Raw genomic sequence first — 14,445 nt, 5'->3', positions numbered from 1 at the left:
ACCAGATTACAGTCGCCATTTCACTATAGTCAGGGGAACTGGTTTCTCTCTAACCGTATTGAGCCCTTCCTGTAGTTCTAGTGCACTTTTCCAACTGTTTCTTTCACTAGACACTACAGAATATTTGTCTATTGCTTCTTGATCTTCCTGGTCTTCCCTTTTAAGATTACTGCCCATCAGGTGGACCCTTCTGAGTTTGTACTGAACACTGCACCTGGAAATCTTAAGCTTCTTTGCAATTTATCACGGGGAATAGCCTTGCACAAAAACCTTGCCGCAATATCTTTACTTTGGCTCGGTTATCTAAGCCTAACGCTTCCTTCTTTGTCATATTTCTTGCAGCTTAGATCAGGTAGGTCAGATTTCAGTCAATTTAACTACCCCAAAATTATTGGATACACTTACAAAAATTTGTTAAATTGTAATTAAAGCCAAATGAGGTTGTTTTGAGGAAAGTCTCATGTCTAAGATTTTTTTTAAGTAAAATTCATCTTTTTGTGTTATTGTAGGTAGAAACTGAAAAATGTTTATACTTTGATTTGTAATTCAATTAATACACATACACAAAAATACACACACAAAAAAACAATACACGTATATGTTTTCAACATTATTAACACATTTTTCATTTTGTCTGCCTCTGTCCTGCCTTTAAGAGTTATTAATTGCTGGTTTCCTCTGCAAAAGTTTCATTTGTGAATACAAGCAGGGACATTCCGAGCCATGGAGGAGACCCATTTCAAAATGACATCACAAGACATCTCCTCTCCTTTTACTGCCCCACCAGCCACTTGCCTACATGAGTCTACAGAACACATGAATTTAAACACCACAAAAAGCTTAAGAAGTAAATGCTGAACCTTATTCACACAAAAAATGAAAGCTTTGGGATTGTTCTTTTAAACATTCATAACTGTGTTTCAAAGCTGTATTTCAGAAAACAAACATTAAACGTCCATTGTGTATAGGCTTTGCATTTTAATAGCTTTTGGGAAAGGCAGACACGGTGCTTGCCCTGAGGACCTTGTAAAATCTTTGTATTATATGTGACTTCAACTGATTAACTTTAATATGTCACATACTTGCATTAAACCACTATCCATAATTTTACTAATTAAATCCAAAGATTTGTTTTTCATTTTATGAAGTAAAGGCCACAATTTATATTTTGAGTGTCCATAATACTGTTGCATATTGCACCTTTTTGCTGCCATGCATTAAACAAGACCAGGTTAAAACCTAGTATATGGCTGGACCTAACACACGTGATCCGGCCGACCAATGGTGTAACTTCATCACTCACTCAGTCACTCACTCATTCACAGACATTCACGTTTGTAGGGCTGGCCCCGCTGTTGGGGTCCAGCCAAAAATAAGGTTTGTGGTTAACATAAGCTTAAGAGAATTTCACATTTTGTTCTATGACATAAATTATACCCTTTAATACATACATTGTGAATTCTGAAGCTGTTACATCCTTTAAAAAAGCAAGTTATTTACAATTTACTACAATGAAACTACAACAACGGTCGCATTCTGCCAACTAACACTCAAGTTTGGCCTGCACGTGACAACCGTTCTAGTTCGTATAGCATCTTGTCAGGAACTTACTTTTTAAAATCACATAACATTTTCATTTGAAATGGTTGAAACATCCATGGCACGCCTCTGTATACAAGCTGCCTTATACTGCACCAAAGATACATTTGGACAGGGTGATTTAGATTAATGAGTGGCCTTTTTCAAAACATTGCCTAATGATAGTAAACCTACTTTATTATTTTGTTAAAAGGAAGGATTAATTAATTAATTAATTAAACGTATATTCATAATAAAATCAATTAAAATTTTATTATGAATATACGTTTAAAAACAGTCAACAAAATGATCAAGAAAACCCACCATATTACACCGAATTTCATTTGGGGTTGTTAAAATGGGTCAACTTCAAAAGCATCAGAGGTCACGACAAGCGCCAGGACTCAAACAGACACATCAAAACGAATTTACAGACGGCTGGGTCAGAGCGAACCCAGACTGCGAGACTGACACCAGAGACTTCGCTCTGTGCTGACACCCCCGCACTGTTTCCGACCGTGCGTGACGTACACAGTTGGAGTGGATTGTGGAGTGACGTCACATGTCTGTGCGTAGTGGTGTGTCTGGGTGCCTGAATGTTGTGGATGGTTGGGCTCAGAGCGGAGGGGACACCGACGGAAGGAGACGAAGCAATTTCTTGAAGCAGGTAAGGTTATTTATCAATTCTGTTACCTAGTAACTTTTCACATTGCTCAGTAATTCATTGGGATGGTTATAAAGCATGTGGCTGATTAGCTTATTCAGCTATAAAAATAAAAGAGCTAAGCCGGTTAGCTGGCAGGCTAAGCTTGTAAACAACGTGTAGTAACATTAGCTCGCTAGCCAGCAAACCTTACGGATTTCCGAGGGTGTGTAGGGAACTATCAGCTAATTATTATTTTATATCGGAAACGTGATTGCTACACATATGGCTATCACGAAGAAACCTATTATCTGACTATATAGCCTCAACATTATTTAAAAAGTGCGTTATTTGGTGTTTTGCCACCGTTGCTTCAGTACGAAAATGGAATTTACGAGGATTTTTTTTTGCAGAAAAAGGGTGGTAAGGTAACGCTAGCTGGTCGACTATCTAGCTTTATTGAGAGCTTGTAACATGATTAACGACGTTGCTAGCAAGCTACATTTGCACTTCATTGTCCTTTAAGCTTGAATCGCATTGCATTTTAAATGAGCGCCCCTTCGTTGACTGCATTCTGGACGTTTGGTTAGTGTCCTCTGTTACTGGGGGCGATATTTTGTTTTGAAGATGACCCCTACCAACATCGATATTGCTGGGTAATTTTGGCGAGGGGATAAGTGAGAGAGAACAAGCCAGCTAGTCGTGGTTATGAATGTCATTTAGTAGCTAGATAACGGTAGCTACATAGGTGAATCCGGCATCACACAGCTTGCAGAGGGAGGGGTACGGGGCACGGACGGTAGAAATGAATAATTAGGGAGGGATGTGTGAGCTTCATTCCTGCTCATACAAGGGGGCGGAGTGGTCGGAAAACAGCATCTGCAACGACGCACGTTTTTTTTGGGGGGGTAGCACCTTGTGAACACAAATCAGGTATGCGAAAACTATGAAACGAGCAAGGATAATTTGCCTATTAACAGAGGAACACAACTGAACTAACTAGTGGGATTTGATTATTGACCCACACCCAGCCGCGAGCAGGCTCAATCTCTCTCCGAAAGCTGAATGATGGTGAAGTCTGCCAACCTGGCAAGCTAATTTTCTCTGTCAGGAATTTGAGCCTTCCGTGTTTTACGCACGGTGCCCGGTGCCATATGGGCAGTGTTTATTACTGTGCTATACAGGCTTTTCGTTGCGGTTTCAGCAGGAACATCTGGTGCGAATAAGAGAGCCCCAGTTTGTGCGGTTGGTGGATGAGATTGTTAGTGTTGGAATTAATCTGGAAAGTATAAGTAATAAAGATCGCACTGGACGTCAGATACATTTTGAAACAAAGGCGGATGGATGAGTTTTAAAATCTGTAGCATTACAAGCCATTCGTCTTAAGCTCTCGACAGACCTCGGCAGTTTATTGGCTGATGGTGGGCTAAATCATGCTTTTTGACGAGGTAGTATGCTAAAATGTGATGAATGGAATGGAAATCTTAGATTTTGAAATGGCATAATTGGATCCTAATCTTTCATTATGTTTCATAAACTTGTTAAACAACCCCCTGGGGACACTACAATTGCTGTAATTTAATTCTCTTTTACATTGGTTTTTGTTAAATGTAAAATGATCTGTGCTTTGAGCCATGTTTGTTTGGCTTAATATGTGGGCAGTGCATGCAAAAGTTTGACACTTTCATATAGGCTAACTATTTTATTTTAACTGCCATTTTAACTTATTCAATTTCTTAATAATAATTTATGGCTTGGTCGACAGCTGGTCTGTATTTAGGGACATGAGTCTATTTTCGGTAACGTTACAATTAACTGAACGACAGTCACCAAGGTGAAGTTGACACGTTCCCACAAAATGGATTAACCAAGACACTGGTACAATTTTGTTGGATAATATGTCGTACGCATATTTAGCATTTTTAGCAGTCTCAGGTTTTTACCAGACTGAAGTAGTATACTAATCACATTAATTGCTTTCAAGCAACACCCAATTGGCTCAATTTTCTACACACTGGGACCTCGACTTTTCATCCAAGGGAATAAATGAGCATTAGGACAAGTAGAAAATATGTAAATTAGCCCCAATACAGGGCACTTGCTCAGTATTTTGAGGTCATGTGTTCTGGTGATGTAAATGCTGGTTTTAATATTTACAGTCTTCCAAAATCTAAGTACAGTAATTCTTCATAATTATGCAGTTTTTAATCATTTATTCATTTTTGCGCTATACATCATTGTAAGAAACCTTGACATTTTTGTTGGGTTAACATGTCATAGGTGGATAACGGACAGTATTTTTGCCTGGCAGTAGAACAACTTGTGGTTCATTTTAAATTGGAAGAAGCATACGTATTTGATGTGAAAATCTTTCTTATCCTCTCCAGGGAAAAAAAAAACTTATACAAGCCTGTTGTTGGCACCCTTCATAACATCCGCATGGACGTGTCATTGGGATACCTGAAAATTTTGTAAGCAGTGGAAGAAAAAAAACCCGGAAAGTTCTCTTTCCCCAGAGGATTCAGCTTGTCTTGTAGGAGGCGGCAGAGCGTTAGACTCCATTTTGCCGGCTAACATGGCGGGCGCTCAGGCTGGTGTGAATACCCTATGCCGGGAGGCGGTGCCCTTTCAGGGGAACCTCAAAAGGCAGAGCCGCGAGAGGCCGGTGGACGCGCCCATCAAGAAGCGCGTGATGGCGGAGATGAACCTGAAACGCAAGCATCTGGAGGTGCCCTTCAGAACCCCCAAGATTAAGAAGGAGCACCTGGAGGAGGAGGAGGAAGCGGAGGAGAAGGCAAAGAAGGAGGGGAAGCGGGAGGAGAGGGAGAGGAGCGAGCGGCGATGGTCTGAGGAGGCGGACGACAGGAGCGGGAAGCAGTACTCCGGGGGCGGAGCCTTGGACCTGAGCCCGGGGCTCAAGCACACGCTGGCCCAGTTCACGCTCAGCAGCCAGAGCTCTCTGGGGGGCCCCGCCGCCTTCTCGGCCCGCGGGGCCCAGGACCTCATCGCCCCCCTGCCCTCCCCTCCCGTCCTGGGCGGGGGCCCCCTCCTGGTGCCCTGCGACAGCTCCACGGAGCTCACGCACTCGCTCCTGGAGGGGGAGTCCATCACCTCCTTCATGGTGGGCGGGGTGAAGAGGCTGTGCCTGCCGCAGGTGCTCAACTCGGTGCTGCGGCAGTTCTCCCTGCAGCAGATCAACGCCGTGTGCGACGAGCTGTACGTCTACTGCTCCCGCTGCGACGGCGAGCAGCTGCACATCCTCAAGGTGCTGGGCATCCTGCCCTTCAACGCGCCCTCCTGCGGCCTCATCACACTGACCGACGCCCAGCGCCTCTGCAACGCCCTGCTGCGCCCGGGCGCCGCCCTGCCGCCGCCCCTGGACCCCGGCGGCGGCGGGGGCGGCGGGAAGCTGAGGGAGGGCGAGACCAGCTTTCGGGTGGAGCACCAGTGCCTGGGGAAGTGCCAGGGCGTGTTCGCCACGCAGCTCTACACCCACCCGGACGCGCCCTGCATCCAGTGCGTGCAGTGCCACCTCCTGTTCGCCCCGCAGCGCTTCGTCATGCACTCCCACCGGTCGCCCGACAAGCGCACCTGCCACTGGGGCTTCGACTCCGCCCGCTGGGCCCGCTACCTGCACCTGGGCAGGAAGCACCTGGGCTCGCCCCGGGAGGCGGAGCTTAGGCGACTGCTGGAGGAGGTGAAGGAGAAATTCCACTGCCCGCCGAGGAGGGCGCCTCCGGACAAGGTGAGCGCCATCCCTGCTTTTTTTAATCCGCCGTATTTCCGTACAGAGGGAGGAGTTGTGCAGTGAGTTTGGGCGTTCTCCAGATTCCCATATTTCCTGTCATTTTGCTCAGCTAGTGATCTGCGTAATTTAATGGGCCAGTAAGTCTTTGTCCCTCCATCTGTACTGAGGAGGTGTTCGTTCGTGAAATTACTGCACGTGGGCGCTACGGTCAGCCCATCCAGAACTGCACAGAATAAATTCAGAATGGTTATTCATTCAGTCCTCCATTCTTCATACTGCAGCCTGCTCTTTAGCGAGGTTTGCTGCTCTGTACAGTGCTTCAGTATAACGCGGAGCTTTAATACGGACTTTCTCCCGGCTTCTGATTCTGCTCACGTTGTGCCTCTGGTTCCAGTGCGCGCCCTTTGCTCAGAGAGCTTATTTCAGTACCCGACCGCAGTCAGCCTGTGAGCGAGAGACCCTCCTGTTTCCAGGGCTGCCGCGGTCGACCGTCCACAAACTAAAGTTGGAACACGTTCGGAGGGTAAATGTAAAAGACCCACAGATGGCTCGGTTTTATCGTAAAAAACCATCATGGAACACAGGGTGCATGACATGCACTGTACCCAGACGGTGGATTGTGAAAAAAGTTTGTCATCTGATCCGGGAAGTGAGATTTATTGGTATTCATGTACATTCCCCTGCTCATCGTTGTACAGGACTGGAGTTTTAGGGCCGGGCGTTAAAAGTGTGGGTTTTGAAAGTGGCACTGGCAGATGGTGTGATCAAAGATTTAAACGACAGCCCAAAAACATTGTGGGTGTGCGCGAGGCATTTTTCCCATCGGTGGCTTTGAGGCGGTCTGAAGTGAAAGAATGGAGGAAGGTTTCCTGCAGTTTGAGTGTTTTCTTAAACCACGGTTGACCCAGACGGCGTGCGAGAGGTTATAGCCCCTGTCCACGTGTAGTCTCGCCTGCCGAGGGGTCGGGGGGCGGAGTCCAGACCGTTTCCATGGGAGCAGTGGCGGGGGGAATGGGGGGAGGGAACCAGCTGGCTTGTTTATGACCTGCAGGGGTGGGTCACTCAAAGGTCACTGAGCCGTAACTCAAAACTGAATGACGTTTTGAGATGTTTTTTCCCAGGCTGATTGTTAATTTTCTGTTAAGGTTCATTATTATTTCATTGTTATTAATGGGTGGTATTGTAGTATAATAGTTAGGGAACTGGGCTTGTTAGTCAGAAGTTGAGGGTTTGATTCCTGGCAGGGCTGCTGTCATGGTAGCCTTGTGCAAAAGTGCTTATTTACTCAACTGCTTCAGTAAATAAATATCCAGCTTGATAAACGGGTTGTACGTAAAAATGTAGCTGATCTGTGTAAATTGCTCGGAATAAGAACATCTGCCAAGTGCCAAGATGTAAAGGTCATTTTTCTCTCGTCAAGTCAAATATATTTTCTTCCAGGCAACCAAAATTCTGCTTCGGTTATTGTACCAGAAGTTTTTACATGTTAATTTTCCCTAAGAAATGGACCGTCGTCTGAAGTGGAGTGAGCGGTCTTTTCCTGCTTCTTTAAATGTCACCTTGAAAAACGCAAAGTCACTAAATGGTACTCAGATTTTGAAAGGGCATTATGGGATTATGCTGTTGCCACGGATTCAAGCTAACTGACTGGTGACCTCGCTGGCGGACTGCAGTGCATCCGTTTATGTGTCTGTGGGTTCTGCTTTTGTCGAGAGCCTCTCGCTACTGCCACTGTTGGAAAATGGCCACCATGCCAGACACAAAAGCAGAAGCGTTTCTGTCCCAGTCCATTCTTGTCCCAGCAGGCTTTGCTTTTCTCAACACCAAATGCTGTGTAACCCTGGGACTTCTTGCAACACATTGAAATTAATTTGCTGTCTGCATGCACATCTTGCAAACTACAGTTTTTCCGGCGACGATTTCTGTCCGAATTTGTTTCTGAGGTCTGTTCGTGAGGCAATGAAAAATGGAGCGAGACTTCGACATGGTAATGATGGACTCCTACCATTTCAGAACTGAAATCGCCAAGATATGAGCTTAAAACGAATGCTGTTGGCAGGTCTTGTGGTAAGGGAGAGGGTTTGGGATTTGGTTATAGAAGCTATGGGGGAGAAAGCACCGACTGTCTAATTGGTGTGTTCTATTGGGGGAAAAAAAATCTTTGACCTAAATGGAAATGTGCCCTTAGCGTAGATGGCACATTATTAAGGTAGCACGTTTTCACAGCGTTGCAGCAACGTTGCGACAGCGTTGGCTGTTATATGGCCATTTTATTGCACATTTGGTTGTTTTTGGCCCTCGAGGGGCTAGGACTGTTTTGAGGGGTGCCTCTGCACTGAAGCTGTAAGTGTTCTTGACTGACTGCATTGTTGTTTTCTTTGTGTTTATTTAAACCAGGGAAAAGCACCAAAGCCGCGGTCCTCCGCTAATGCGCTTCCACATGCCGCTGTCGTGTTGAGCGTCAGCTTTGGCTGTGTTGGTGTGGTCAGCACTCTCTCTCTCTCTCTCTCTCTCTTTGGAGCTCTCTTTTTGCTCTGAAGCTGTACAAGTGCTGTGGTGGAAATGCTGTCTGGCAGGCAGTCTGGCCTCTGAGCCCTCTGTGCCCCTCCCAGACCATGTGGAGCCCCTCCCACATCCTCAGAACCCACCTACTCTCACCCTCACGCTTGACTACTCTGATTGGCTGTGAAAATCCCTGCCTTTCCTGTCCACTGTGGTTCCTCGGGTCATCACTGTAAATACGTTTTTTTCTTTCTCAAATCAATACAACAGCAAGACTCAAGTACACAACAAGGAGTCTACAGGCTTCACATAACCAACAATGCCGCACCCCTCCCTATAAAGCGTGCACTCATGACAGGCACCACGTATTAGCCCTAATTAAGAGGAAATGACTGAATTAAAATCCCACCCCTGAGATGTAGCCTACACCACAAAGTCGATGGAAAAACAAGACGGGCAAACTTAATCCCATACCGTGAAGCATCCTACAATAGCATGCCCTCACACAGGCAGGTAATCATTAGCTGTACAACTTTAAAAGGCTAAAACATGTAAGCAAACAAACAAACTTTTTTACTTGATATTTCTAGTGACAAACATTAAGCACCTGTTACCATACAAGACAGCACCTTCAGTGACCACATTATGGTACCATTGCCCCGGTGGCCATGAAAAATGTAGAACTCTAGCTTACCATTGACGGCTTGTTGGAGGAGGTAACGTATCACACACTGATTTGGAATGCACTTCTTTATGCAGACGGCAACCTTATCGCAGTACTGCTAGCCTTTTCTTTAACCGCAGGAAGTAGGCTACATTTTTTTGATGTTCCTGAGTTTTAATTGGCTGTAGTACAATGATGACATGCACAGAAACAAATCAAGTTCCTTATGTTAAAAGGCTTGCTATAGCGCAACATGCCTTTTCTTTGAATCTCGCAATGCAACCAATGGCTGTGTAATTATGATCATTAAACACAAATGTCAGACCAATGTCTGCGCTTATAGAATGCATTGTATATTTTTTCTTGTGTTTCGGCTCTTCTTGTCACCGTAAAAAACGCGGATTCCCGCGTTAACGCGACCTCTGCTGTACTGTTGATTTTGTCCTCTATCATTTCAGTGCCGTTTGTGTAGCATGTAGCTACATATTTGGTTGCTTTTTGTGCCATCCTAATCAAAGTCCCTCACTTATAACCTAGTTAAGAGATGTTTCGGTATGGCGTTGCATAAATTGTATTTTTAGTAATATTCTTTGTGTAAAGCGGAAAGAAATGAAAGCAGGCCCTTGAGCAGGGTCCGCTGCACTAGCGGTGAAGTAGGTTGTGGTAGAATGCACTGTAACGTGTGCATTTTAATCAGGCTGACTCACTGTGTGTGAGTGGCTGGAATGGTTGCTGCGTGAGGGAAGCTCTCATATTTTCCTTCCTTCCTTCCTTCCCTCCCTCATTCTTTTCTTTTTTTGATTTCTCCCTTTGTTTCCAGCTCCCCACTTTACTCTCAAATTCACATTGAGTGTTGTGGCCAAGACAAACGTCCATAGAGGTTTCGCTGTTTTTCGGAAGGCATTCCAGCAATTATACAGAACAGAGAGAAATGGGAACAAGTTATAATAGTTAAACACTTCAGTAGCAGTAAATAGTTTTTGCACAGCTACACTGCCAGTGCAGTAACAATAATAATGTAACTCTAAATGACTTATTCCTGCTCTGTCTCTTTCTCTCTGCCTCTCTCTCCCCCTCTCCCTCGCCCTCTCAGTCGCTGTCTTTTCTTTTACTTCAGTGAAGTTTCCGAGAGGAATGCGTCGATAGTATAGTAATGGCATAACACACAGATGGAGTAATGCACCTCAGTGAAATACGCACCAGCCTCTCTCTGTCTCTCGCCGTATAATGAGTGTGACACATTAGTCTGGATGTACCTAACACCTCCCGCCTGCCTGCTGTTTTTCCTTTCATTTTAATGAGATACGGGGACGTGCAGGGGGCGCGGCTTTGTGTTTTTCAGACCGTCTCTGGCTGCCGGTTAACCTTTCTCATAGTGTGAGGTTGAGGAGCGGCACGTTTGAGCGGAGAGAGCCCAGCCTCGTTGTGTCGTTTAATTGGGAGCACAGCGGGAAAGCACTGGTTTCACAAATTATTTTTCTGGAAGGGGTTTTCCGCTTCAGTAGTCTTTTCTTTTCTGCATTACACGGCTGGGTGTGTGGGTAAACTTCAAAGACGCTGAATAAAATAAAAATATTCCAACATTTTTGGAAGTCCAGCTCACAGCAAAATCTTGTTTTATTTCTTAAACTAATAAAAAAATAGGTCAGATAGCTGCTTAACATTTTTACGCAAGTGTGTGTTCAGGAATCGGATGTAATATTGTTCGCAAGTGGTAACAGTCAATCAGTTGGTTTCAAGACAACTGTCCTGAGTTTAGCTAATAGCGAAATGCTTCAGTGGGGTTTTAGGTCAACTGAAAGGCATTCCAAGAAAAGAAGCTTCTAGCACAGGGGAGAGCGGGAACCCTTCAGTCTGACCCAGGGGTGTTCGGTCTTATCTGAGTGGGGCTATTGTGGGTTCATTTATTGAGCCAGATATTAAAACCGTTCATTTGACAAATCAGGATTTTTGCTGCAAACCGTATGGTTGATGAGCCGAATCAGGATTGGTTTCAATGCTGCTCTGGAGGAGAAGTCTGCACCATCACCAGCCCTGTTCAGATGATTGGGTGGCCAATGCAAATGTTGACTGGATTGTTGACCTCCGCCAGATGTGCCGGACGGGCGGCTGGACCGGTGAGCAGGGCACCCGCCGAAGAGTAGGCTTGGCTGTGGAGCAACCCAGTCCCGCCCTGCTTCTTCCGTTACGGTTTTTACCGGCTGTGGCTCACCGAGTTCAGGTTTCCGGTGGTTCTTCAGCATTTTTGCGTTACCACGGCCGGCCCTCTGACTCTCTCGTAGGCAGAAAAGACCGAGGAGGCTGACACGAAAGCGAACGGTTCACTCGTCATGATAGCCGGTGAGACGGCGTGATGAACGTGGCGGCATCGTTTAGGTCCGTCGTTCTGTGTGAGATATCGTAATTTGTTACTATGGTTACAGATAACCTGATGAAGAAGCACCAGGTGGGCCAGCGTGGGCGTTGGTGCCGGTCCGGCCCAGCCCGGTTTCGGCTCTCTGGTGAGGAAGCGAGGGTGCATCTGGCTCAGCCTCTCAGGCCTTAGGGTTGAAAGGGAAGTGAAATGGAGTTGTACATTTACATTTAAGCACTAGGCAAACAGAATGACTTGCACAGCTTACATACATTTTTTGCATTCTATAGGTACTGCTGGATATATTGTGAATTGAATTGAATTGATTTTGGGTTGAGTTGAGTTGAAGTAGATTGAATTTAACCTCCAGCCTCTGAGTTGCAAGAATTGAGTTGAGTTGAGTTGAATTGAACTTCCAGCCTTGCGTTACTCAAGTTTAGTTAGCCTAGGTTGAGTTGAATTGAACCTCCAGCTTCAAGTTACACAAGTTGAGTTAGGTTGAGTTGAATTGAACCTTCAGCCTCGTGTCATAAGCTCAGACTCTGTTCACAAATTTTACTACACTGCTGCTCATAAAAATGGCAGATCTCTCAAAAACTTGACACTGCACTCAAGGCTTGTGGGGGTGTTTGCAGGATTCTGTTTCATGAGAGAGAGGGGGGGGGGAGGGAGAAATAGAGGAGGGATGGAGAGAGGGATGTCGGGAATGAGAAAGCGCTGGTGAGAGTTCACTAGTTGGCTGCAGGCTTGTTAGCATTTGGGCTTTGAGTAAACAACATGTTTACCTGGAGAAGCCTGCTAGCGCAGCTGTTGCTTGACTCTGCTGTGCTCTTTAAAAAAAGGGATGTGTGTGTGTCGTCATGACAGGTGCCAGTCAAATCACCTGAGTGGTGGTGAGGGGGGCATTACACAGACAGACAAGTTTCTTTAGTACTTGTGTTTATGTTATATATTTATGAGCATCAGCTTCTGGAATCCAGACCCCGTACCCAGCACACACGCACACGCACACACACACACACACGCACACACACACAAATGCACACATTCATATGCAGTTATGGTTACGTAGGAAGTGCATTCTTACACCAGAGGTGCTCCTGTGCATTTACTGTGGATCATGCTCATGACCACAAATGGTCTGCATCAGATTTAAAAAAATGCAAATATCTGCATTACTTACAGTGTTGATCAGTCATGACCACAAACAATCTGCATCAGGCTCTATGTGGATCACGCCAGTGTGGATCAGTCAGGACCACAGATATCTGCATCAGAAACACCATGGATCAGTCAGGACCACAGATATCTGCATCAGAAACAGCATGGATCAGTCAGGACCACAGATACCTGCATCAGATACAGCATGGATCAGTCAGGACCACAGATATCTGCATCAGATACAGTGGGGATCAGTCAGGACCACAGATACCTGCATCAGATACAGCGTGGATCAGTCAGGACCACAGATATCTGCATCAGATACAGTGGGGATCAGTCAGGACCACAGATATCTGCATCAGATACAGTGTGGATCAGGCTCAGGACCGACCACAGATATCTGCATCAGATACAGTGTGGATCAGGCTCAGGACCGACCACAGATATCTGCATCAGATACAGTGTGGATCAGTCAGGACCACAGATATCTGCATCAGGTACAGTGTGGATCAGTCAGGACCACAGATATCTGCATCAGGTACAGTGTGGTCAGTCAGGACCACAGATATCTGCATCAGATACAGTGTGGATCAGTCAGGACCACAGATATCTGCATCAGATACAGTGTGGATCAGTCAGGACCACAGATATCTGCATCAGATACAGTGTGGATCAGTCAGGACCACAGATATCTGCATCAGATACAGTGTGGTCAGTCAGGACCACAGATATCTGCATCAGATACAGTGTGGATCAGTCAGGACCACAGATATCTGCATCAGATACAGTGTGGATCAGTCAGGACCACAGATATCTGCATCAGATACAGTGTGGATCAGTCAGGACCACAGATATCTGCATCAGATACAGTGTGGATCAGTCAGGACCACAGATATCTGCATCAGATACAGTGTGGATCAGTCAGGACCACAGATATCTGCATCAGATACAGTGTGGTTCACGCTCAGGGCCTCACAGTCTGCCGGAACGCAGACATCCGCTGTAATCCGCGGGTGTGTTTTAGCGGTAAGCGCCCGTGGCTCCCATTAGAGAGCAGCAACACGCAGCTGGCAGATGAGCCGATAAGCTGCTCGTCATAAAGCAGGATCCCTCCGGTGCGCCCGTCCTCCGGGGAGAGAAGCCCCTTTCGCTATTGATCGGTCTGTGGCTGCGACTGATCAGGGCTGAGAGAGAGCGCGTGAGTTACTGATGTCCTTGCGCTCGGAATTCCCCATCTCACTCACCGGCCGCTCTCATTGGCGCGACCTCCGCTAGTGTTTCGCGGAGCGCCGACAAACGCACGCTCTCCTCCGTGACGCGCGCCGTGAACTCGCCGGTGTTTTTTTTTCCAGCTGAGCGTCGCTCAGGTGCGAGTCCGAGGAAGGCGCTTACGCACGCGAAGCTCGGACGAGCGGGGCCGCGAGCGATCGATCGGCCAGCAGGGGCCGCCGGGGGGGCAGCGAGACACGGTCAGGTCACCTGACGCCTCCCCAGAGAGAGCAGCCTGTTGGGCAGCTTAAAGATTTTACTGCTCTACGTCCTCCTCGCAGGACGTCAGCCAGTGACATCACACGGTCCTCATCGTGCCCGCTGACCGCGCGATGACCGTCCGGTCCAACTGCTGATTTGGTAAATCTTTAATGAAAATGTGATCTGTGCGACCCTTTTGGGCTGATCCGGATCAAGGCAGTTCACATGCAGGGCAGACCCTTTCAATTGGTTTGAACTTACGATGGATGGACAAATTAATTAAATCGCTTTTTTTTTTTTGTTTTTTTTTGTGTGTAAATTTTTGT

The 14,445-nt window shown here is 46.3% G+C and overlaps 1 protein-coding gene across 1 annotated transcript in view; it reads left to right on the top strand.

Moving 5' to 3' along the window:
- Positions 1-2,132: 2,132 nt before the first annotated feature.
- The window catches only part of LOC135253390 (ski-like protein), a 28,112-nt gene continuing 15,799 nt past the window's right edge, over positions 2,133-14,445 (top strand). The window contains exons 1-2 of the mRNA XM_064332621.1: positions 2,133-2,245; positions 4,609-5,966. Coding sequence (XP_064188691.1) covers positions 4,797-5,966 — 1,170 coding nt within the window. The 5' untranslated portion in view covers positions 2,133-2,245; positions 4,609-4,796. The remainder of the gene's footprint in view (positions 2,246-4,608; positions 5,967-14,445) is intronic.

This window comes from Anguilla rostrata, chromosome 4, assembly GCF_018555375.3.
Source record: "Anguilla rostrata isolate EN2019 chromosome 4, ASM1855537v3, whole genome shotgun sequence".
Classification (NCBI taxonomy): Eukaryota; Metazoa; Chordata; class Actinopteri; order Anguilliformes; family Anguillidae; genus Anguilla; species Anguilla rostrata.
The sequence above is the reverse complement of the archived record's forward strand: the minus strand, read 5'-3'. Positions and strand labels throughout refer to the sequence as shown.